Source organism: Vombatus ursinus, unplaced genomic scaffold, assembly GCF_900497805.2.
Source record: "Vombatus ursinus unplaced genomic scaffold, bare-nosed wombat genome assembly UNPS02014770.1, whole genome shotgun sequence".
In the NCBI taxonomy this organism is placed as follows: domain Eukaryota; kingdom Metazoa; phylum Chordata; class Mammalia; order Diprotodontia; family Vombatidae; genus Vombatus; species Vombatus ursinus.
In genome coordinates this window covers 13,967,992-13,991,191 of record NW_020954548.1, presented here as the reverse complement: position 1 = coordinate 13,991,191, position 23,200 = coordinate 13,967,992, and the positions used below count along the sequence as shown (strand labels likewise).

General features: G+C 34.8%; 1 protein-coding gene across 8 annotated transcripts in view; it reads left to right on the top strand.

Moving 5' to 3' along the window:
- The window catches only part of CCDC171 (coiled-coil domain containing 171), a 496,773-nt gene that overhangs the window by 329,174 nt on the left and 144,399 nt on the right, over positions 1 to 23,200 (top strand). For all 8 annotated transcript variants that reach the window (XR_003569147.1, XM_027863035.1, XM_027863037.1 and 5 more), the window contains one exon: positions 19,263 to 19,394. Coding sequence is in view for 7 of the 8 variants with exons in the window: in XM_027863035.1 (XP_027718836.1) it covers positions 19,263 to 19,394 (132 nt within the window). In the remaining variant the exon portion in view is untranslated. The remainder of the gene's footprint in view (positions 1 to 19,262; positions 19,395 to 23,200) is intronic.

Sequence of the window (23,200 nt, the reverse complement as noted above, 5' to 3'; positions counted from 1 at the left end):
ACAAGTACCATCTACCATTGGATGGCCTAGTTTGTCAGGAGAGTTAGAACCTGCCCTTTGCATGAGCAGATAGACCTGATAGTGAGGGCAGCACTTCTTATACGGCTATGCTTTAAAAAGGAAGTCCGCCATTTTGTCAGCTTACTCTGAAAATATGTGGAGAATCTCAGTGGGCTATGGCTGAGGAGGCTAAGGAAGCTGTTGAGGTAGCCATCCAGTCTTTTTCTTGAGGATGGTCATTTAACTCCAGAGGCTTGCATTTTAAGGTTAGAGAGCTCTAGGATCCATTTATTAAAACAGTCTCTCTTTGGATGGGTATCTGAACATACTGTTTTGCCACTTTGGTCAGCTGCTTTTGAAGAGGAAAGGTACCCTATCCCTCCATTTCCCTGCTATGGGCTGCAGTAACAAGAAGAGAAGGGATGGAGAATTTAAATTGTCATAGACCAGTTGAGGCCATTTACTTCCACTACTGGATACCAAGGGAGTATTGAGTTCCAAATTCTGATCTCTCCCAAAAATTAGCCTGTAGAAAGATCCACCAAGAGATAGGAAGGGAGTAGGTGGAAACTTTTTTTGGCTTGACATTTTCACACATAGGAAGATCAGTCTACATGTAAATGTGAAAGAACTAATGAACAAAGGTACTAAGATGGAGGAAACAAGGGCAAATTGCATAGTTAGACAGGAATTAGGTGGACACAGAGAGGTAATGAGCAATGATGGAGCTCACGAGCACTGAAACAGAGCTTTGAATGCTCCTAGTACACTGTGTCCTTCTCTGGCTTTTCATATACAAGTATCATTTGTGTCCATAGTATTAGGTAGCTCTGACACCATCTACAATAGGCATCTACAATAGGTGCCTTTTTGTCCTTTCCTCTCATTCTCTTGTTGCAGTCTGGCTTCTGACTGTGTCATTCAGTCAATACTGCTCTCTCCAAAATTATTAATGATCTCTTAATCACCAGATATAATGGCCCTTTTTCAATCCTCATACTTCTTTGACCTTTCTGCACTCTTTGATACTATTGATCACCTTCTTCTCTTTGATACTTTTTTCCCTAGGTTTTCATGACACTGCTCTCTTTTGGTCTTTCTCCTATCTGTCTGACTGCTCCTCTGTCTTCTTTGCTGGATCTTCATCCATTTCATACTTGCTAACTGTAGGTGTCCCACAGGGACACCAGGGCTATGTCTCTTGTACCAATCTACTATTTCACTTGGTAATCTCACCAGCGTCCATGGATTCAATTACCATTTCTATACTGATAATTCTCAAATCTGCTTATCCCACCTTAACCTCTTTGCTGACCTCTGGTTTTGCATTTCTAATTGTCTTTTGGACATCTTGAACTATGTCTCATAGACATCATACACTTAACATATCCCAAACTGAATTAATTATCTTCTCTCCCTATCCCACTCTATTCTTCCTAACTTCCCTATTATTGTGGAGGGTACCACCATTTTCCCACTCATCTAGGCTCCAGATATCATCTTCAACTTTCTCACTCTCTCTCTTACCCTCCGTTTCCAATCAGTGATCAAGTTCTGTCATTATTATCTTCATAACAGCACTCATATACACCCCATTCTCTCCTTTGAAGTGGCAGGTGTCATCAGCTCCTGCCCCAAGTCCTTCCAATCCATCCTCCATTCAGCTGTCAAATTGGTTTTCCTGAAATGGAGGTTAGACCATGTCATTCTCTTATTCAATAAACTTTAGTGTTTCCCTATAACCTCTAGGATCGAGTATAAAATCTGTTTGGCTTTTAAAGTCCTTTATAACCTGCAGCCACCCTGCAACCCCCAACTCCCTTTACTCTCCTTTACTTACTCTGTGATCCAGTGACCTTGCTATTGTGATCCTTGCTATTCCTTGCACTCAGCACTCCATCTCCCAACTCAGAGCATTTCTCCCATGCCTAGTACTCTCCCTGTCTTCATCTCCACTTCCTGGCTTCTCTGGCTTCCTTTAGGTCTCAGCTAAAGTCCCACCTTGTCTCACCTTCTGCAAGAAGCTTTTTCCTAGTCCTCCTCAGTCTTAGTTCCTTCCTTCTGAGACTATCCTCAGTTTATGCAGTATATGTCTTGTTTGTAGCTAATTGTTTGCATATTATCCCCTCCATTAGATTGTGGATTCCTTGAGAATAGTTCTCGCTTTTCTTTGTATCTCCAGTTCTTAGCCCAGTGGGTTGGAGAATTTAAAATGTCATAGACCAATTAAGACTAGGCCATTATATTCCCAATCCATTTTATTGTGATGTACACCATTGTGATTTCATTGTGATCAGCACAGTTCTTAGTACACAATAGATGCCTAATAAATGTTTGTTGACTGATTATTAGTGAAAACAAAATATTCTGTATATACACAAACAGTTTTTAGTACTAAAAGTCCAATGATATGTATTCTTTTCATTAACAAATAGTAGAAATTTATATCTCTTAATACAAAATATGCTAAAATGCAAAATATAGGAATTTTACATGAATATGGTTAATAAATATATCATATTCAAGATTATTTTCTGAATCTAATTAACTTGTAGTTTTAATTTTCACTTTTTAAAAAAGCATCAAAGATTTTCCCCCTCCCAGATGATACTATCAAACAAATATTTAGCACTTAGTTTAATTTATTGGGCCTTTATTTTTAACTTTGATATTAAAAGAGGGTAATCTTATATCTGTACTGCTAAAATATTAAATGTAGTTTTCTGGATGATGTTTATTTTGTGTAATTTTTGAATATATAGTTTCCTCATTTAAAAAAGTTTGGCCAGTTGGTATATTAAAAAAAATCTGTGAATATACCTATGTGATAAATGTAAAATTTAGTTATACAGGAAGTATTTTTTGTTACATTATTTATGCTTATTAAATCTTTTCATAGGGAAAGCCAGTCACTTCATGTACATGGCAGATATTTTATCCAGTTAGAATTGCAATTGGTTGCAAACCCTCCCACTTGGTAGCAATAGATGTTGGATAGCAGCTGTTGTGGGAAGTAGAGTGGGAAAGTCAGGGGGAAATCATCATCAAGAAAGATAAATGACATACCTTCTGCTTTGTTTAAGAAGGTGGCAAAACATTCTTTTATCTATAATCAGGTCAGTTGCAGCTGGACTGTCATAATTCATGCATCTCTTTAATTTCACTGCATTTTTTGACTATAGTATTACAGTGAAATGGAAGAACCTCTATACTCAAAAATATCCGGTGAGTTCCTGTTTTGCTTTGTAATACCTAAAAATATTTTCTTTTTTCAGCTTATAGGTAATTACTCCTATTTTAATTCTATCAAAATTGTTTTCCTATTAGTGATTTTTTGTTATTTTCACATTTTGAATTGTGTTATGAAAATTTCCATAAATTATTGAGGTTAGTTATCTCTTCTAAATGAGTTATGTTGGTTGGGATGAAGAAGTTTTTAGAAAGTGGCACAGGCATTCCTTTGTAGCTTTCCATGGAAGAGATTTCCCACCTTCAAATTTAGGTATAGAGGCACTATGTCTCTACTTGCCGTATTTGCCCTTCCGTCCACTTACTCAGATTAGAACAACATAGTCTTGGTTTCCTTTGGAAATCAGAATTTGGACAAAAAGAAATTATGTGTCTTTTCTTAACATAGGAGTGTATGTTATTACTATATCTTAGCTGCTACATTTTACCTTAAAAATTTTAACATAATTTACCATTTATAACAGTTATCATTGCAGATGTTGAACCCATTTTTGTTTGAGATTAATTATTAATGCTTGTGTAACACTTGACAAATAACATTTTCTTTATAGATATTATTTTCTTCCATCAAATCTATAATTGTTTTCAGGGTTTTATTTAGCACATGTATATTCTTGAACTAGATTCATTTAAATTATCTACGCCAAATCTTAAAATTGTATGAGGAAGGTAGCAGTGAATTTTTAAAAAAAAACCCATTTGGTGCTAACGTAGAGTCTGTCACTTTCACTTGAAAGGATCATTGTTCTTGATCTGTGAACAACTTTCTCATTACTTGTCTCTCAACCATAATACAGAATATTTTGAGTCCTTTGATTGTAGAGTACCCCAATCATGAAGAACTGCAAAATTTTGTGATGTTAAAAAAATAGAACAAGGATAACAAAGCCATTTACATTGTATAAGAATATCTTTGTGCATCCAAATCAGTTGAGGCTGGGCTATCAACAAGCATTTATTAAAGACCTCCTGTGTGCCAGTACTGTGCAAGGTACTGGGCCCACAGAATCAAAAGTAAGACAGTCCCAGCTGTCAAAGGACCTTATAATCTAATTAACTGAGTACAATCACTATATGAAATATAAAAAAAAGATATTTCTTCTATGACTGAATCCTGAGAAGCTTAGCTTAACTAACTGGATATTCATTCATTCATTCTTTTATATTATTAAAAATAATAATAGTTAGCATTTGTATGGTGTTTTACAGTTTGCAAAGTGGTTGCCATTACAGCAGCTAGGGAAGATAGGTGTTATTATTATCCTCATTTTACAGATGTAAAAATGGAGGCAGGCAGAGGGTAAGTGACTTGTTGAGGGTCACTTAGCAATATCTGAGGATAGATTTAACCTCAGATCTTAATGACTCCAGGCCCAGCACTATCCATTATACCACCTAGCTATTCATTTATAATGTTCTCTAGTAATTACCATTTCATCAAGTATCAATTAAGCTGTCCTATATGAGGTACTGTTATTTATTGGAGGTGATTCAAAGATTATGTCCCTGCCCTCCAGGAATTTATGATCTAATAAGGGGAATATGACATGTTTTCCTAAGATTTTGCAGTTGAAAGGGACTTTAGTGATCATTTAATGTAACTCCTTTGTTTTATAAAAAAGGAAACTGAGGTCCCTAGAGGACAAAAAAATTGTTTCTGTTCAAATAGAAAATAACAGAACTAGGATCATAATCCAAGGTCACTTAATTCCACATCTGTTGCTCTTTCCATTTCATACTTCTGCCTTCTATCCAAATAGATGATAGATACACAGGAAAGATTCCAAATTATTAGGCAAATCTGAAGTGGGAGAGATCACTTTTAGTTAGGACCACTTAGAAAAAGCTTAGTGGGGAAGGTGGCACCTAAATTCCCTTTAAAGCAATGGAAGAATTGTAATAGACAGAGATGAGGAGGGAGGGTAAATATCTTCTCTCCCCTCCGTCCCTAAGTTCACTTCTGAATGCGACACAGCCACTGGCAAGTCATTCACTTGTTATGGAATATGGCAATAGGGCTTCTGGATTAATTCACTAAGAGCTTGTTCAGTCATGTCCAACTTTTTTTGTGATCCGTTTGGGGTTTTCTTGGCAAAGATACTGGGATAGTTTACAGTTTCCTTCTCCAGCTCATTTTACAGATGAGGAAACTGAGGCAAACAGAGTTAAGTAACTTACCAAGAGTCACACAACTAGTAAGTGTCTGAGGCCAGATTTGAACATGGTTCTTCCTGACTCTAGGCCCAGTGCTCTATCCACTGAGGGAAGAGACTATTTCATGTTTTGTCTTTATATCTCCAAAGCCTTGCACGTTGCTTTGTACATGTAGCAGGTATTTAGTTAAATGTTTGTTGAAGTTGAAGTTGGGTACTGATTGTGAAGGGCCTTAAATACCACATTAATGGTTTATTCCTTAAGGAATTAGTAAAACCACAGCTTATAACCCCCATGGGTTTTTGTTGAGCCCTTGAGCCTTAAAGGCATTGCCTGATGTTGCAAATTTAGAGGGCTTGGCTAATGACATAATGAATACTTTCTTATAAATGGGGATAATAATGGGGAAAGTAATGTGGAAAAGGAAGCTAGGTGGTACAGTGGATAGGACACTGGACATAGAGTCAGGAAAGCCTGAATTCAAATCTGGCCTCAGACATTTGCTATCTGCGTGACATTGAGCAAGTCACTTAACTTCTGTTTGCCTCAGTTTACTCAAGTATAAAATGGGGATAATAATAGTACCTACTTCCCAAAGTTGTTAAGAGCATCAAATGAGATAATATTTGTAGAGTGCTTTGAACAGTGCCTGGCATAGAATATATAAATGCTTCTTACTCTTCCCTATAGTGTCCTATTGATTTGCCTATAGGTTATCACTATAGAGACAGAATAGGAAACCCTAAGGGATTTCCAGACTTTATGTAGTAATGTTTCCCTTTTCAACAACAGAATTGTTGCCCTCTCCCCACTAGCTTTCCATAAAACAATACACAAATAATTTTCTTGGCTTATATTTATTCAAGTTAAATAAAATTTCATTATATTTATAACAGAAATATTAAATGTATATGTAATAAAAATAACCTATAAAATAATGTAAATAATTTCTGTTGCATCTATTGTCATAGGGTCATTGAATCAGATTTAAAAATGTAAATGGCCGTCAAGGTTACCTAGTCCTTCCATCTCCCTTTATAGCATATACTTTACAGTTTATAGAAAAACCTGAATCCTAGAGAGGTCAAAAGACCTGTAAGTCAACACATGAACTCAGGTCCTCTAACTAAATCCAACACTCTTTATTTATACTGTACCATGAGGCTTCCCACATTTGAAGATTCAATTTCTCACTCCTCCTCCACTAATCTATAAGCCACCTTCCTAATTTTAGGTCGCTCAAATCAGAGACTGGAGAAAGGTCTGAAGTTGCAAACTTATGTGGAGCTTCCTACATCCGACCCCTGCTAAATCCTCTAACTGAGATCCAGGAACTTCCTTTACCTTTGGAGGAATGAAAGACTCAGCTTCAGGACAGAGTTAGTGACACTGGAGGGCCCCAAAGAGCAACATGGGAAATAGGCACCAGGGTACCTCTGTCGTGTATCCACAGGGGCTTATGAGAGGCATCCATTTGGCATTATAGCATTTGTGCTATAAGCTTCTACCCTCTTCTTAAGGGGGATCCTGGTCTTTTGGTCCTTTAGCCCCAACTTTACTGAGAGCAGGAAGAGACAACCTTTCATGGGATCACTGGTGCTTATGTGAGGGAAGGACAGAAACCTGTGCCCACAATCTTTGACCAATGAGGCCACCCCTTCTCCCCCTCCAACTTCCATCATTTGGAGAGAATTCAGTATGTAAATCTTGCTTTTGTTGACTTGAATTTAACTTTTACTTTGTTTAAAAGGTGATTATGCCTCAGTGGTACTAGAAATATCTAGTAATTTTGGTTATTGCTTTATATTCTTACTCCCTGTCTGTGTCCAAGTCCCTCAGAAGGGATTGCCCCACACTTTGGAAAACTGTGTTTTTTCATATTCTTAAAGGGTGCCATTAAATGTGTTTCCATGCATCGCTCATTTTAGCTAAGCTTGGCAGGCTGAGAAGAGCAAGAGAAAACTCCAGGTTCTCCCTTTACTAATCTGTTCTCTGCACTGCTGCCTAATTCTTAATCCGACCTTGCCATTTGCCTCCTCAGAAAGCTCAGATGAAGCCCTCTGACCTCTAGGATAAAACACACCCTTCCCTGTTTGGACTTTAAAGCCCTTCACACTCCACATACAGCCTACCTTTCCACATTGATTTTACATTCTTCTTCTTTAGGGACTTGGTGTTCCAACCCAAATAACCTACTTGGTGTTCTCCATATACAGCATTTCCTTTCGCAGCTCTGGACTCTGCTCCTTCCTTCCTTCTGCATCATAGATGTTCTAACTTCCTGCAGGTCTCAACTCAAATTCTTCCACAGAAGGCCTCTTAATGTTCTCTTTGGTTCTCAGTGCCCTATCTCCCTCTTCCCCTACATCCATTACTGTGTATTTACTTGTGTATATTTTATATTTGCTAATATGTATATGATAACTTTTCTCCAAAAGAATGTAAGCTCTGTGAGGGCAGCAACTGCTGTTTTCTCTGTATCCCTAGCATCAAGCACAGTGCTTGGCATATAAGAGGCAGATGACAGATAGATAAGACAGATTGATAGGTAGATAGGTAGGTAGTTAGGTAGGTTGATAGATAGGTAGCATATACTAAGCACTTATTAAGTGCCAGTTACTGTGCTAAATGATGGGGATATAAATATAAGCAAATAAGACAGTCCCTGCTCCCCAAAAGTTTACATTCTAAAGGGGGATGACCACCCAAAAAGTGAGCTGGAAAGAGAGGAGTATGGATATTTTCCTGCAATGGTTTGGAGCTGGTGGCCAGGAAATGATGTGGAGTCCAGGTTCTGGGAATGATCAAGTGAAAGCTCATTTATCAGAAGCAAGATTGTTTCACTAGTGGAGTCCAGGTTTCTGTTGGGAATAGGTTAAAAACAACTATTATTAGAATGAGCTAGGGTGCAAGGGAGGAGTGGAAAAATTGGATAATCCTATTTAATTTGTTTTGAAGTGTGGTCTTATGGTAAGTATACTGAATTTGGAATTAGAAGACTTGGATTCAAGTCTTAGTTCCTTTTCTGAGCCACAGTTTCTGAAATGCAACAGTTCAAAAGATATTAATTAAACACCTATTGTTTGCTAATACAAAAACAATAATACAAAAACAAAAATGAAAGTCCCTGATTTCTAGGAGCATACATTTTATAGGTGATGTATAATCTGAGTATAGATAATTATAACAGATAGGAGATGAGCAGAGTGAAGGAAAGCCTAGATGCAGAGTTTCAGGAAAGTTTGAAGTGGGAATTAGTACCATATATAGTACTGTTGCCTGGAAGTATTTGAGGCCTCACAGAAAGGTGGCACCTGATTCAAACCTTGAAGGAAGATAAGTATTCTGAAGGATTAAGAAGAGGAAAAATGTATGACCTAACAGGGTTATTGTGTGGAAAGTATTTTTTTTAAAAGCTTATTTCATTATTTTGTGATTTGAAAATAAGATAGCGTATATTAATCAGCACACATATGCTCTCTATGTATATATACATTTAAGTATCTTTTAATTTTTAGTTTTCAGTGAATCTTAATATAAAAGAAATAAGCATTGCATATGATATTCATGATGATAATAATACATTTAAAACTGAAAAATGATTTTCCTTATTTTGCTTTGTGTTTCCACAAATCTATTTTAGTAGTGTATAATAAATGACTTTTTATAAGGGACTCATAAACCTTCACCTCCCTCTCATATTATATCCCTTCCAAATTCACCATTCTGACTTTCTTGATCTTTGTTCCTAAAGATCAGTTGTGCAGGACATACAGGTGTTAGCACAGCTGGCTTGCTGATGACAATTCTGTCCATATAGCTGTCTAGTGTGTCATCACTCATATTGTTCAGTGTCATTCTGACCTACCCAGGCTAAAAATGGTACTCCAGCTCAAGAGGGATTTAAAAACCTTGACAAACTAAAGATAAGACATTGCAGAATGTCATATACATGTGCTTAATTGTTTCTAGTTTAAAAACTCTAAATAACTAATTTCAGACTTCAACTGTCTTCTTTATTTGGAGCAATTTACCTTAATAAAGGAGATATCATTTTGTAGGGGACTATGCCATCAGTTAATACATTAGACAGTCTTTTCTATCTTAAATTTTTTTCTTTTTGTAGATCAAGGTCATTAAAATCCATTTTGGGGGCATACTTCATGGTATGTATTCTGTAACTGAAACATAGCTTTGAAACAACGATCAGTACTTTAAAGAAAGGTCTTGATCAAGTTATGATGTTTTCTAGCTTAACAATTCCAAGTTTGGGGGCCAATTCCTATAATACAAATGCTTTTCTGATTTTAAAACCTCATAGTTTGGGTAATATCCAAAATCAATTTTTGACAATTATGTGAAGATGATTATTATGTAAGTGGTTTCTTTTCTAGTTATGTGTGTAATATGTGTGTGTGTATTTATGTGTATTTATGTGTATATAAGTGTGGGGGAAATGTTATAAATTTAACTACTGTTAAATTTGAACTGATTTTTTCCCTATTTATACTTTCCAAATTAATCTCATGATTAAAAAAATCACTATTTAAAAATGTCATTAAATAGCATTTCCCTTAGGTCATATGAGAACTGCTTTAATGGAAATTTAAAAATCTTAATTTATGCTCATAAACCTAGGGATGCAAACTATTAGGCAAGTGTTATTATCACTATTTTAAAGGTAGAGAAACTGAGGTAGCAAGAACTTAAATAAGTTATTCTGTTATTAATTAATGACTGTTTGCCTTGGTTTGTCTAGTGAGGGCATCACTAATATACTGGAAAGATTACTAGGTTCTTTCACTAACTAACTTGGACAAGTCACTTACTTTCTTGATATCTGTATGTATCTATGTCTATAAAATGAGGATAACTAGATGTCAATGAAAAGGTTGTCCTAAGACTCAAAGGAAATAATGCATGTGAACACACTTTGAGAAGTCTAAAGCTTCACAAATACAGAATAAAAATTCATAATTATGCCTAATTATTTCATAAGCATTTTTGTTACCAGCTAATGAAATTACAGAAGTATGCTTTATTCTTCCTCTGTTTTTTTTTTTCCCATTTTACCAACAGGATAACTCAAATTCACAGGATAGGACAATGTTTCTCAGTTTGGGTTATAGGAGAGAACCACCTTGGGGGACTCTTCAGGTTTCTCATCCATTAGTACGACTACACCCCCAGTGTACCCCCTCCAATAAGCCCTGGCTCCGTAGCCCAGGCTAGGTTTCTTTCTGACTTCTAGCACTTGAGGAAAGAAAGAGATCTTCAGGAGAGGATATAAGGATATAGAGACCAATAATCACTAAGATCCTTTAAAACTTTCTAAAGTAATATTTTGGACTTTTTTGTTAGACATTCATAGATACAAATTTGGATTTTGACCTGAGATTGGGAACCAGTTCTCTACAATGTACCCATTCCTCTTTTTGTTTATTTTTTTGAAAGCTGGAAAAATGAGCTGAGGCTAGCTGTATTATCCGAGGCAAATTTGTGGAGCCTGAAAGTGCTATACAAATGAAAGTTACTACTGTGGTTGTAGTACTAATAGTATTCTCCACAAATGGATTTCAGTGACCTGGAGCCATACAGTAGTAATATTAGATATCTAGCTCTTTAAACAAATAAGAAGGGGAAGGGAATTCAGGAATTTATTTTCATATTGGCATGGAAATTTAAAAAATTTAATGAAGCTCTAGAAAGAAAACTAAAAAGTGTCCATGAAGCATTACTACCACTATGTTCAAAGGATCACAGATCATAGGATCATAGATTTACACCTGAAAAGCGCCTTAGTGGCCATTGAGGGAAAACAATTAGGTGGATGTGATTAGGATGTGAGCTAGGTGAGTGGAGAGAAAGGGATAGATGCAAAAGATGTTTACTTAGTCTTTATCAGGTCTTAGTCTTTACAGGTCATACCTGCTTACTATAAGTATTCCCCAAGGCACTTTTCTCTTACTTCTCTATATTATTTCACTTGGTGATCTTATCAGCTCCCATGGATTCAATTGTCATCTCTCTACAGACAATTCTCACATCTATTTATTTAGCCTTATCCTCTCTCCTACTTCCAATTTCACATCGCCAACTGACTGTTGGACAATTGGAACTGGAAGTCTTATAGGAATTTTAAATTCAACTTGTTCAAAACTGAACTCATCTTTTCTACAGACTTCTCTTCCTAACTTCCTTGGTATTGTCAACGGTACTACCATTCTCCCAGTCACCTAGCTTGAAATCCCATTGTTATATTTGACACCTTTCCCTTACCTCCCATCTCCAATTGTGTTGCCAAGTATTGTTTGTTATACCTTTGTAACATCTTTTGTATATACTCCTCTCTTTTGATACTACCACTACTTTGCTACAGGCCCTCATCATATTGTCCTGGGTCTAATGTAATAGCCTGGTTGGTTTCCCTGCCTCATCTTACCCTCTCCAGCACATTCTCCACTCAGATATCAAAATGATCTTCCCAAAGTTCAGATCTGGTTATGTCACTCTTCCTCCATTTCCTTTCCTCCTCCCCAAAATCAATAAACTTCAGTAGCCCCCTATTAGCTATAGAATCAATAAAATCCTCTGTTTGACTTTAATAGCACTTTATAACCTGCGCCTTTTCAACATTTCTGGTCTTTTTACACCTTATACCCCCTCTACATTCTTATGAGTTCCAATGACATTGAACTCTGTGCTGTTCCTCATACATTACACTACATATTCTAACTCATTGCATTTTTTACCGGCTGTTCTACATGCCTGAAATTCTCTCCCTCCTCTTCTTTACCTCCTGGCTTCCCTGCTAGCCTTAAAGTCTCAGTGATCATCTCACCTTCTAAAAGAAACTTTTCCTGATCTACTTTAATGATGACTTCCTTTTTAGATGATGTCTAATTTATCCTGTATAGATCTTGTTTATATATTGTTGTTTGCATGTTTTCTCCCCTATCAGACTGAGAACTCCTTGAGGACAGGAACTGTGTCTCTGCCATTCTTGGTATTGCCAGCACTCAGCACAGTGCCTTTCACATAACAGGTGTATAGCAAATGCTTGTTGACTTACCTTGTAGAGACAGAATCTATAAAATGGCAACTAATTGCACTGTCAATAAGCAGAATAGAATCTTGTGTTCTTTTTTATTTTTTTAGTTAATTGTGTTATGATTAAAATATATCATTTTGTGAAATACTACTTGGAAAAACTTTGCTCCCTCCTAACACTGAGGATATTAACAGATTCATAGAATTCATAGATAGACTAGGTATTTTTGCAGATGGAAAAGTAGGCTGATAGTTACTGATGTGCTTTCACTTTTTTTTGATAAAAATAAGGTCCAAATCCACATGTACAAAAATATTTATAGCAGCTCTTTTTTGTGGTAGCAAAGAATTGGAAATTGAGGGGATGGCCATCAATTGGGGAATGGCTGAACAAGTTGTGGTATATGAATGGAATGGAATACTATTGTGCTATAAGAAATGATGAACAGGCAGGCTTCAGAAAAACCTAGAAAGACTTGTATGGTCTGATACTGAGTGAAGTAAGCAGAGCCAGGACAACATTGTATACAGTAACAGCCACATTGTGTGATGACTAATATCGGTAGACTTAATCCTTCTCAGCAACACAGGGATCTAAGACGTCTCCAAAGGCCTCATGATGGAAAATGCTATCTACATCCAAAGAAAGAACTATGGAATTTGAATGCAGATCAAAGCATTCTATTTGCTATTTTTTTTTCTTCTATTGTGTTTTGTTTCCTCATGCTAGTGGTTCTTCCTATTGGTTCTAATTCTTACTTACAACATCACTAATGTGAGAATGTGTTTAATAAGAATGTGTATGTATAGTCTATATTAGATTGCACGCCATCTTGGGGAGGGTGGTAGAGAGGGAAGGGGAGAAAAATGTAAAACTCAAAAGCTTATGGAGGTGATTGTTGATAAATAAAAATAAATTAATTGAAAAAATAAAAAAAATAAGCTCCAAGATTTTTTTCATGGCCTTTGGTATCTTCCTCTCCTTCATATGTCTTAGGGATCAACCTCTCAATGCACTCAAAAGTGTGCATCTCCCACACAGACCTTGGTTTACTCAAGCTGCTTTTCCTGTCTTTGTTTTCTCGAGTACCATATTTTCCTCAAGAAGAAGATCTGGGACTACGATATCAGATTCCAAATGTGGTGGCTCTAATAGAGAAAAGAATTTTCTTGAAATCTTTATAGATCTTTTTCAACTTTTTAAAAAATAATTTTTCCCCACTTTTCAGCCACAATTGCCCCACCTAAAGACTTTACTTAATTGGAGCTTAAACAAGATAACTTTAAATTTGTTCTTTCTTCTACTGCTTCTTATTATTTCACTAGGCCATAATTGTTCATAATCTTCCACTATCCTTTTCTGAAGATATTATAAATGATTTAGTGAAAATACCTATTTTCCAGACTATGATATGTAATTGAATGAACAACCAACAGAGTTTGTTCATCAGTATGTAGATTTTACAAACTAGCATAAATGAAAAATGAATTAGGCCCAGAGTTGAACAACAGAAGTGATGAATAGAGAGGTTTGGATTGCTTTTGTGAAATTGAAAACCCCTTTAATGACCCTCAACCTTCTCCCGGAAATTAAGGCATGTCATTTTAATACAAATATTTTTCTAGTGTTGTTATATGATTGTGAATGATGGAACATAGTAGTCTCCAAAGAACTGAAGATGATGATTACCCCAAATTAGTCAACCAGTAAACATTTATTAAACACCTACAATGTGATAGGCACCAGAAGGCAATGGAAAAGAAAAAAAATATTATGTGGCTTTACTTTATACAAGATGTCTGTTGTTAGCCATTGCTTTCGAATAGAAATGTATGAAATGAGAAAAGGACCCCACATGTACAAAAATATTTATAGCAGCTCTTTTTGTGGTGGCAAAGAATTGAAAATTGAGAACAATGTAATGAATGTAATGGAATACTGTTGTGCTATAAGAAATGATGAACAGGCTGACTTCAGGAAACACCTGGAAAGACTTGTATGATCTCATGCTGAGTGACGTAAGCAGAGCCAGGAGAACATCATACATAGTAACAGCCACATTGTGTGATGACTAATATTGAAAGACTTAACCCTTCTCAGCAACACAAGCTCATCAATTGGGGAATGGCTGAACAAGTGGTGATATATGAATGTAATGGAATACTATTGTGCTATAAGAAATGATGAACAGGCTGACTTCAGCAAAACCTGGAAAGACTTATATGGTCTGATGCTGAGTGAAGTGAGCAGAACCAGGAAAACGTTGTACACAACAACAGCCACATTATGTGATGACTAATATTGATAAACTTAACCCTTCCCAGCAATTCAAGGATCTAAGACATCTCCAAAGGCCTCGTGAAGGAAAATGCTATCCATATCCAAAGAAAGAACTATGGAGTTTGAATGCAGATTGAAACATACTATTTGCTATTTTTCTTTCTTCTGTTGAGTTGTGTTTCCTCTTTCTGGTGGTTCCTCCTGTTGGTTCTAATTCTTACTTACAACATCACTAATGTGAAAATATGTTTAATAGGAATATATATGTATAGCCTATATCAGATTGTGTGCTGTCTTAGGGAAGGTGTTGGGGAGGGAGGGGGAGAAAAATTTTATACTCAAAAGCATATGGAAGTGATTGTTGATAAATCAAAATAAATTAATTAAAAATAGAAATATATGTAATTTCGAGAGTTTTCTATATTTATTATTGGCAAATAAATTAGAAGAGAAAGGATCATAGCATCTCAATTATAGGGTAAATGATGCCAATAGAAACAAAAAATATTGGGTTACATACTAGTTTGGGGCATTAGAGAGCTCTTCATAATTCATAAAGACATAAGCCTGTAGCAGATATAAGCTATATATCAGTATTTTTGGAAGAATACACTAATTTTGTTGATCTTTCCCTCATGCTTCAAATTTTTTTTTAGCAACAAAGAACTTTGCTTATATTTACAATTTAGTTTTTCCTGCCTCTCACTTCCCAAATTCAACACAATAAGATAAAATTCACCTGTTTCTTTTCCTTTGCTGTTCTTCCTCTTCACTTTTTTCTTTAATCTAAGATTTCAGTACTTCAATGGATTGATGATCTCATTTACACACTTCATCCTGTACAATTATTAGCTACATTATCCTATAGATCTTCTTTGAAAAAAATCTTCCGGTTGTTTTAAACATTATCTTTTAATTCTTGTTATGTTTGGTGACTACTCAAAGCTAATCTCTTTTGATTAATCATGGATCTTATCGAGGGTTCCTGTATTGCTTCTACTGATTGTTTTAAGCGGCAAAATATCATCTTGGGAGAATCCTTTTAGAAAAGAGGTCCTTAACTTGGTGTCCAATGATAAATTTTTGTGGGTTTGTAAACTTAAATAGGAAAAAAGTGTGTCTTTACTTTCAATAACCTCTAATTGGATATTAGAATTTCCTTCGGTTATTTTGAAACAATCTCATAAGTGGTCCACAGATTTCACTGGACTGCCAAAGGAGTCTAACACACACACACACACACACACACACACACACACACCCACACCCACACCCACACCCACACCCACCCACCCACCCACCCACCCCTGATTTAGGCCCTGAACAAGATATTCTTCATGACAGTGTTGAAAGGAAACCTTTGTCAAGTATATATTTCCCATTTTTTTGCCTTGTGATCATTGAATAAAATCTTCATGCATTTATCAAATTATCATGTATGACATTAACGTGTGCATGAGGGATTCCTTGTTGGAGGAGAGTCTTTAAAGTTGCTTTTTGCTCAACTGAGTCAAATGCTTTTTTGGTAACCGTCAAATAATAAACATAACTCGGATCTTGTATTCTTTATACATTTTGATCAATTCCATAACAGTAAAAATGTGATCTATATAATAGAAAATAATTTGTGGGACCTCCTCTTTTCTCTTCTGTTTTAATTAATGTTACCTTCTAAGTATAATTTAGCTACATAAAATTTGAACTTGTCTCAGTTTTTAGGGCTTTGTATCATTATACACTTTCTTTATTTCTATAAAATCTTAAAATGTTACCTTCCTCTTTCAAAATAAAACAATTATCAATCTTATTTCTGAGTTTTTCTGAAAGCTTTTTCCATGATGTTTTTGAAAAACTTTTTAGAGTCTCTTACATTTTTACCATACTTAAAAACAAAAACAAATATGGTGGTCCTTATATAATAGTACAGATAGTTTTATTGGTTATTGCTTTGAATCAATTTGATTGATCATTTCTATTTCTTGATAATTCCACTGGCATTATTAATACTTAAAACATATCATTCTCAATAATAAGAAAATGATGAATTCTGTAAGCATTTTGTATGTATTTCCTTTAAATTTATAATTCATGAGTTTGTGACTTTTTTTTTAGTAAAAAAGGAAATGTTGGAGAAATAATCATACTACTGTAATGTGTTGATTTTATTATCAAGTGATGTAAAATTCCAGTATCAATGGCATCATTTAAATATTATTAAAATTTTCAAGAAGAGAATATGCAAAATATTTCATAGATAAAGTTTTGAGACCTGATGTTAATCTGATTGAAGGACCACAAATACCTGAAATGTATTGTGTATTATACATTTCGTGTGTGTGTGTGTGTGTGTGTGTGTGCCAGTATTAGCAATCTGCTTTTATACTTTGACATCCAGGATTTCCCTGGTGAATTTTGTCACAGAAAAAAGAGAATCATCAATATCGCAGTTAAACTTGACTTTCAAAGCTAATAGTATCTCATTTGGGGGCCCAAATTTAATAAATTTTCTTTGATTCTGGGTGAGTTTTTAAACATCAAACAATGAATTGGCCAGGGTGCAGTAAAATATTTAGATCTATTGACTGTGGTTCAGAAGGGTAGAAGGAAAAACACTAGTGGTTTGATGTTGATAAATTCTTAGTACCTTAATCCACATTAATGTTTTCTCTTATCTGTGTGCATATTGGTGACAAAAAAGCCAAAGAAAGTGATGTACGTATAAAATGTAAAACTTAAATCAGATATATTTGTAAATTATCATTTTTTTTGTGTTACATTCTATAAGTTTAACAGAACTGTCCATATTGATAGAAGGCCCTGGAGAATGTTTGTTCCAGGCAAGTGTATATTCTGAACCTAGTGCATAGTATTATGTGTATGTTGTACCCATGCCATTATAAAAATTGTATTATAGTGCATATATTTGGAAGCCACAGGTATTGACAAAAATTCTTCAGGTCAACTGGGGAAATAAATGGATTTCTATTCCTATAGACTAACACAGGGAATTAAAGAAATCAGTGTGTGTGTGTGTGTGTGTGTATTGTGTATGTGGAGGTATATGATGAACACTATGGATATTCATGTGTGATATGTATGATATTTATGTAGTTCATCTGTGTAATCAGCAATATTTTCTGCAATTTTACAATGAACCTGAGCAGGATGAAATATAGAATTTTTAATGATTATATCATTCCTACTGAAAATGAACAGTAGTATGTTTAAACTTATACAAATAAAAAGGGTGACAAGATATTTCTCTTTGGTAATAGGATTTTAAAAATAATTTATATTATCTTTCTACTCAGTATTTAACTATTTCATCAGGTACATTTCTTTATAGCTTTAAATTGTCTATAACATATGGAACTTTATATGTTAATATATGTTATCAAAGAGATCAATTATTATAATTTCTCCACCAGCATGAAATATTTTTTAAATATGTGTATTTGAAAGGGGAAATATGCTTTAAATGTGAAAACTACATTAATTAAATTATGACTATAAACGGAAACTCAGGGATCTTAAGTAAAAGTAATGTCATCAGTGAATAAAATTATTAGCCAGTTTGGGAGTTAAAAGCTAAAATATTTAGTATGTTTGTTTTTCTGAGCATTTTACTTGAGTTTCTGTGGTTCTCACTGCATCAGTTATTTTGTTATTAAAGCAATTTCCTATTTATCCAGAAGGTGGCAGTGTGATACCAACTGCGTGTTGTTGCATTATTGGCCAGAGAAGCAGCGTCTCATATCTGTTGTGTGTTTTTAGATATATCTTTGGAATACTTAAAATAAAACTACATAGATTTGGTACAATTACTACTGGTTTTCTCTCTAGTTTATATCACTAAGAAATTGTGTGATTAAGTTGATTACTGTACATCAAATTGTATCTTGATAAAAATTATCTAGAAGCACCATTTAAGGGGAACTGGTAGTAGAAGCTTACTGTGGTCTTATTTTTGGAAGATCTTTTTCTTTTGTTTTGCGTATACTTGCATTTATACTTGGACCTGTACTCTAATGAAGTTCTGCTTTCCAAAGAACAGCAACTGTTAATTATTTTGTTAGTATTGTTAGTATCCCAACTAGATTAAATATTCTGGTAAGAAAAATAGCAATTAGGGAACATGCCTTTGTTATATTTATTTTTATTTTTTCTGCCATTGATTCTTTGTGGGTTTTTTTTTAAAAGAAGGTATGTTGTTTTTTGAAGGTTAGACTGTAGAAAAAATAATCTGAACCACTTGATCAGAAAGCTCCAAGTGACTCTCCCCCTTGTCTTTCCTCCCCGCCCCCCAACTTGAGGCAGAAGGAAGATGCTTTTTCTTCTTAACATTCTCCCCCAGCACTCTGAATTAGAGATTTATTTGCAACGAAAAATCAATTAGTCCTAAATTTATTCATGGATTTCAGGTCCAACGATCAATGCAAGTCCACTCAGTGGGCTCAAGGGGACCCAGTTCATCCCAGTTAATGTGTCTGAAGGGGAATTACCATTGATGCTGTTTTTTTCCCTTTAGGTCAGAGATCAGATCTCGCTGTCACGGACTGCGGCAAGCAGGAATGACTTCACCCTGCAGCTACCCAAACTGCACCTGGAGACCCTTGCATTGGAGGGGCTGAAAGGCGGGCCAGAGGTTGTAGCATGCCAGGTTAGCATCTAAATAACCTTGTTTGATACAAAGATGTGTAGAAAAATAAATTGCACTAAATGGAGAGGGTGCAAGCTTCAAAATGTTGTGGTCAGCAACTTAAAGGAAAAGCAAACTAATTTCCTTTCACCTCTATGGTACATTTCAGAAATAATTGAAGTCTTATTTGAAAATTGGCCTATTAAATAATTTGAGAATGTATTTTTTACCAAAGAAAATATTCCAAATATATTATAACTGAAAAGTTATAAGCTATCTCTCATTGAGAGATCATTTGCATCAGAGTAAGACAAAACAATGAGACATTATCTCCTAGCTTGTTTCAATTTATTCATTAAAAAAAGGATTTGTCTTAAATTATTAGGAAACAGATGCCTAGAAATTTAAAAATGCAAAATCTAAAATATCTTGCCTCAATATTAATTTAATTTAAATTATAATTATTTCTTATTAATAAAGACATTTTCCTTTCAGCCATAACTAATTTTAGAAACTACTGTCACAATCACAGAGTATAATTTGTTTACAAAGCCCAAGATACATCCCAAGCTGTAAAACCCCAAACAATAAAAAGGAAAATTTTAAAATGAAGAAATTAAACAACTCTTCTTTCAGATTTCTAGAAATATGTTTGTTACATGTAACTTTAGATATGTTTTTATTTTAATAATTATGATATGCTTTAAATTGTAATGATATATTTTTCCCCTCAGGGTAAAATTTTTTTAAATGAGAAGTCAATACTTCTTTTATTGTCTTTTAATACATACTACCATCGTATGAAAATTCTCCAACGTCTATGCAAACAGCAGGAAGTTACAAAATATATGGTGAATATCACTATGGTTTTAGGAATCTATCTAAAATCCCATAAAACTTTTAAGAGTCTACACCTCTAAACTGCATTTTAGTGTTCCAATAGATTTGTTTCTATTTTATTTATTTTCTATTTAGATTTTTGATACTATATGATTTTAGTTGGAGTCAGAAATAAATCCTAACAGGTATGATAAAATTTATTTTTTTCAGTTGCTCAGTATTTTCTTAAATTTAATTTGTGATGAAAGCTACTGTCATTAATGTCTTACAAAGAAAAAATACTCTTTCCTTCATAAGATATTTAGTTACTGATATAATTATTAAAATATGTCTATATTTAAAATGGTATAACTTTACAAATAATCATTAAATATTTGATAGTTTGACTTTCTTATAGTCTTTTATGAATAAGTATACTGACTCTGTGCTTTGATTTAACACAAAGTTAAAATATATGCCACCTTCTCCTATAATTATACCCCTCCCCCTTCCTTCATCCAGGTTGAAATATACACTCCTCTCTTCTTTAGCTGCACTCTTCCTCACTCCCCACCAACAACTTAGAAATTTGATGATGTAATTATTTATTCATCATTTGCTATGTGGCCCACTGAAGGAGGGGGTCTTTGTGCATCCCCAAACCCACCTCAACTGTGTTCATTCTTTCAGAAACATAAAACATCAAACGTATTCTTCAAGCCCCTACTAGCACATACAGATGCTTCCTCATTCTTCCCTCTTCATCCCCACTCCCACCTCTAACCTCTTGGCTCAGTCCTAGTTTCTTTCATAGGGTCAAATTCCTATACAAAAATCCAATTTCCAGGGAATTTATATGCTTCTTAAGATTAAGCTCCCCCTGTAATTAAGCAGAGAAGACAAACAGGAAGGCTTGTGACCATAATCCCATTAAAATATATTTAAAAAACCCTTACATTCCCAAGGTGTCCTTATTCTATGCAAACAGTAACATTTCAAAAATATTATTACTAGGCCTTTTGAATGCTATCTAATTATTGCAAAATAACTTTTTAGTGAGTGTACCTTTCTCTTTCCATACTATCACAGGTCAGAAATTGGATAAGACATTTCCTAGAAAACCAGGATCATAAAATTTAGGACTGGAAGGAAAATCAGAGAGATTTTAGTCCATTATGTGGTTGATGAAACAGAAGCCCCAAAGGAAGGGTGTTGTGACATGCCCAAAGTTACATGGCTAGTAAATAACATGGCTAAAATTCTGACTCCTGGACCACATTGAGTACCCCTTTCACTATGTGCTTCTCTGAATTTGGTGATTGCATAAGTGGCAGTTACCATTGAACCAAAACTTTTGTTTCACTTCTAAAATGATTGTTCTTGGGAAAGCATATAATTTGAGGCTCTGAGTTTTATAGATTATAAGAGGAAAACGCCAAGGATCTTGGCTTGGGCATCCTTATCAAGCCCTAATTTAAGTAGTAATATAAAATACCACTTACTTTAATACTTGATGAGTTTTTATAGGATTTGAATTCCTCTACATCTCAACCTCTAGATATATCTGTTTATACACAGTAGCTTAGAATTATATTCCAGTGAACATCACACATTTTGATTGTTTTTTTTTTCTAGTAGGTCGCTTGTAATACCCTTTGGGGAAAAAAAAAAGCATTAAGCAATTGTGTAAAGCATTAGTATTATGAAAGACAAGTTCAGACATCCGTGCTGGTTGATAAGGGTAAAACATTATAAATTCATGAAGTAATTTTGTTCCTCCATTTATGAAATGATATTGATACATCTGTGTATGATATTGTAGGTCACAGTTTATATAGTTCTATAGACAAATCAGCAAATGTAGAATAATTCTCTTTGAATCAAGCAATCATTCAAATATATTAATATTATTGAATGTTCCCCATTTCCATTTTTTGTACACAGAATAATTCTATAGGTAGTGTAACCCTTCTCTGACCCTGTTCTCTGACTTTATTTTGGGAAAATACACTGTCCCAAGAACATATTAATGAGGAAGGAACAATATCTCATTACTGTGGAAGACTGTACTAATGGTGCACACCATTTCTTTTAATTCAGACAGTCCTGTCTTGAGGTTGAAGGCCGAGCAAATATGCTATTGGTTATGTTCTCTAAAGAAGCAAGACTATATTCCTGGCATATTTCTGTATGGAAGGGAAATTGTTGGGTATTATTTAAGGAGGATGGGAATGAATGATTAACTCATTCTTATCTGCATCCAGATGAGGTCATACATAATATGTGCTACACAGTAAAAACAAAATGTAGCTAATCTCTTTGATTTTAGGAGGCTATAGTGGATGCACTAAGGTGGCAGTAGCTTGATTTTCCCATTTCTAAAAGCTTCTCTTGCAGCCTATTTGTTTTGTATATTTGGGAGAATGTTTGATTTGGGTTCTTCCCCTCCACATTTTTCCATTTGATTCCCCCTTTGTTTCCTCAAAGGCTTTAAATCACAACTGTTTTGATCAAGGAGAGCATAGCTTATCCCCCTCTTGAAGCTGCCATGCCACTTGATGTGTCAATCAAAGTATGTCTCCTGTGACACAATCTTTGCTAGGGGCTCCAGATGCTGCCTTTGCTGCATTCAAAGCTCCTATAGGCATAGAAGCAAAATCTTAGCCAGACCTTGATCTCCCAAATATCAGCACCCAAGGCTGCCGCGAGGTACTAGGCCGCAGTTCTTTAAACATAAAGAAAACCCCAAATTGTAAAAAAAAAAAAAAGTGACAATAGTTAACAACCTTAGTTAGGAAGTCAATGATAAAAATAATTGCATTATAAACATCATCAGCTCACTTTTTGTAATACTTTGCAGTCTACAAAGTCAAGAATTAAATGTACAGAAACTCATATTTAAACATATCCTTCTCTATTGAATACAAGGTTAATTCTAGTTTTCCACTATAGCGTGCATTGATATTATCTTATTCATTCACTCCAATACAGAAATAATAATGAGTACA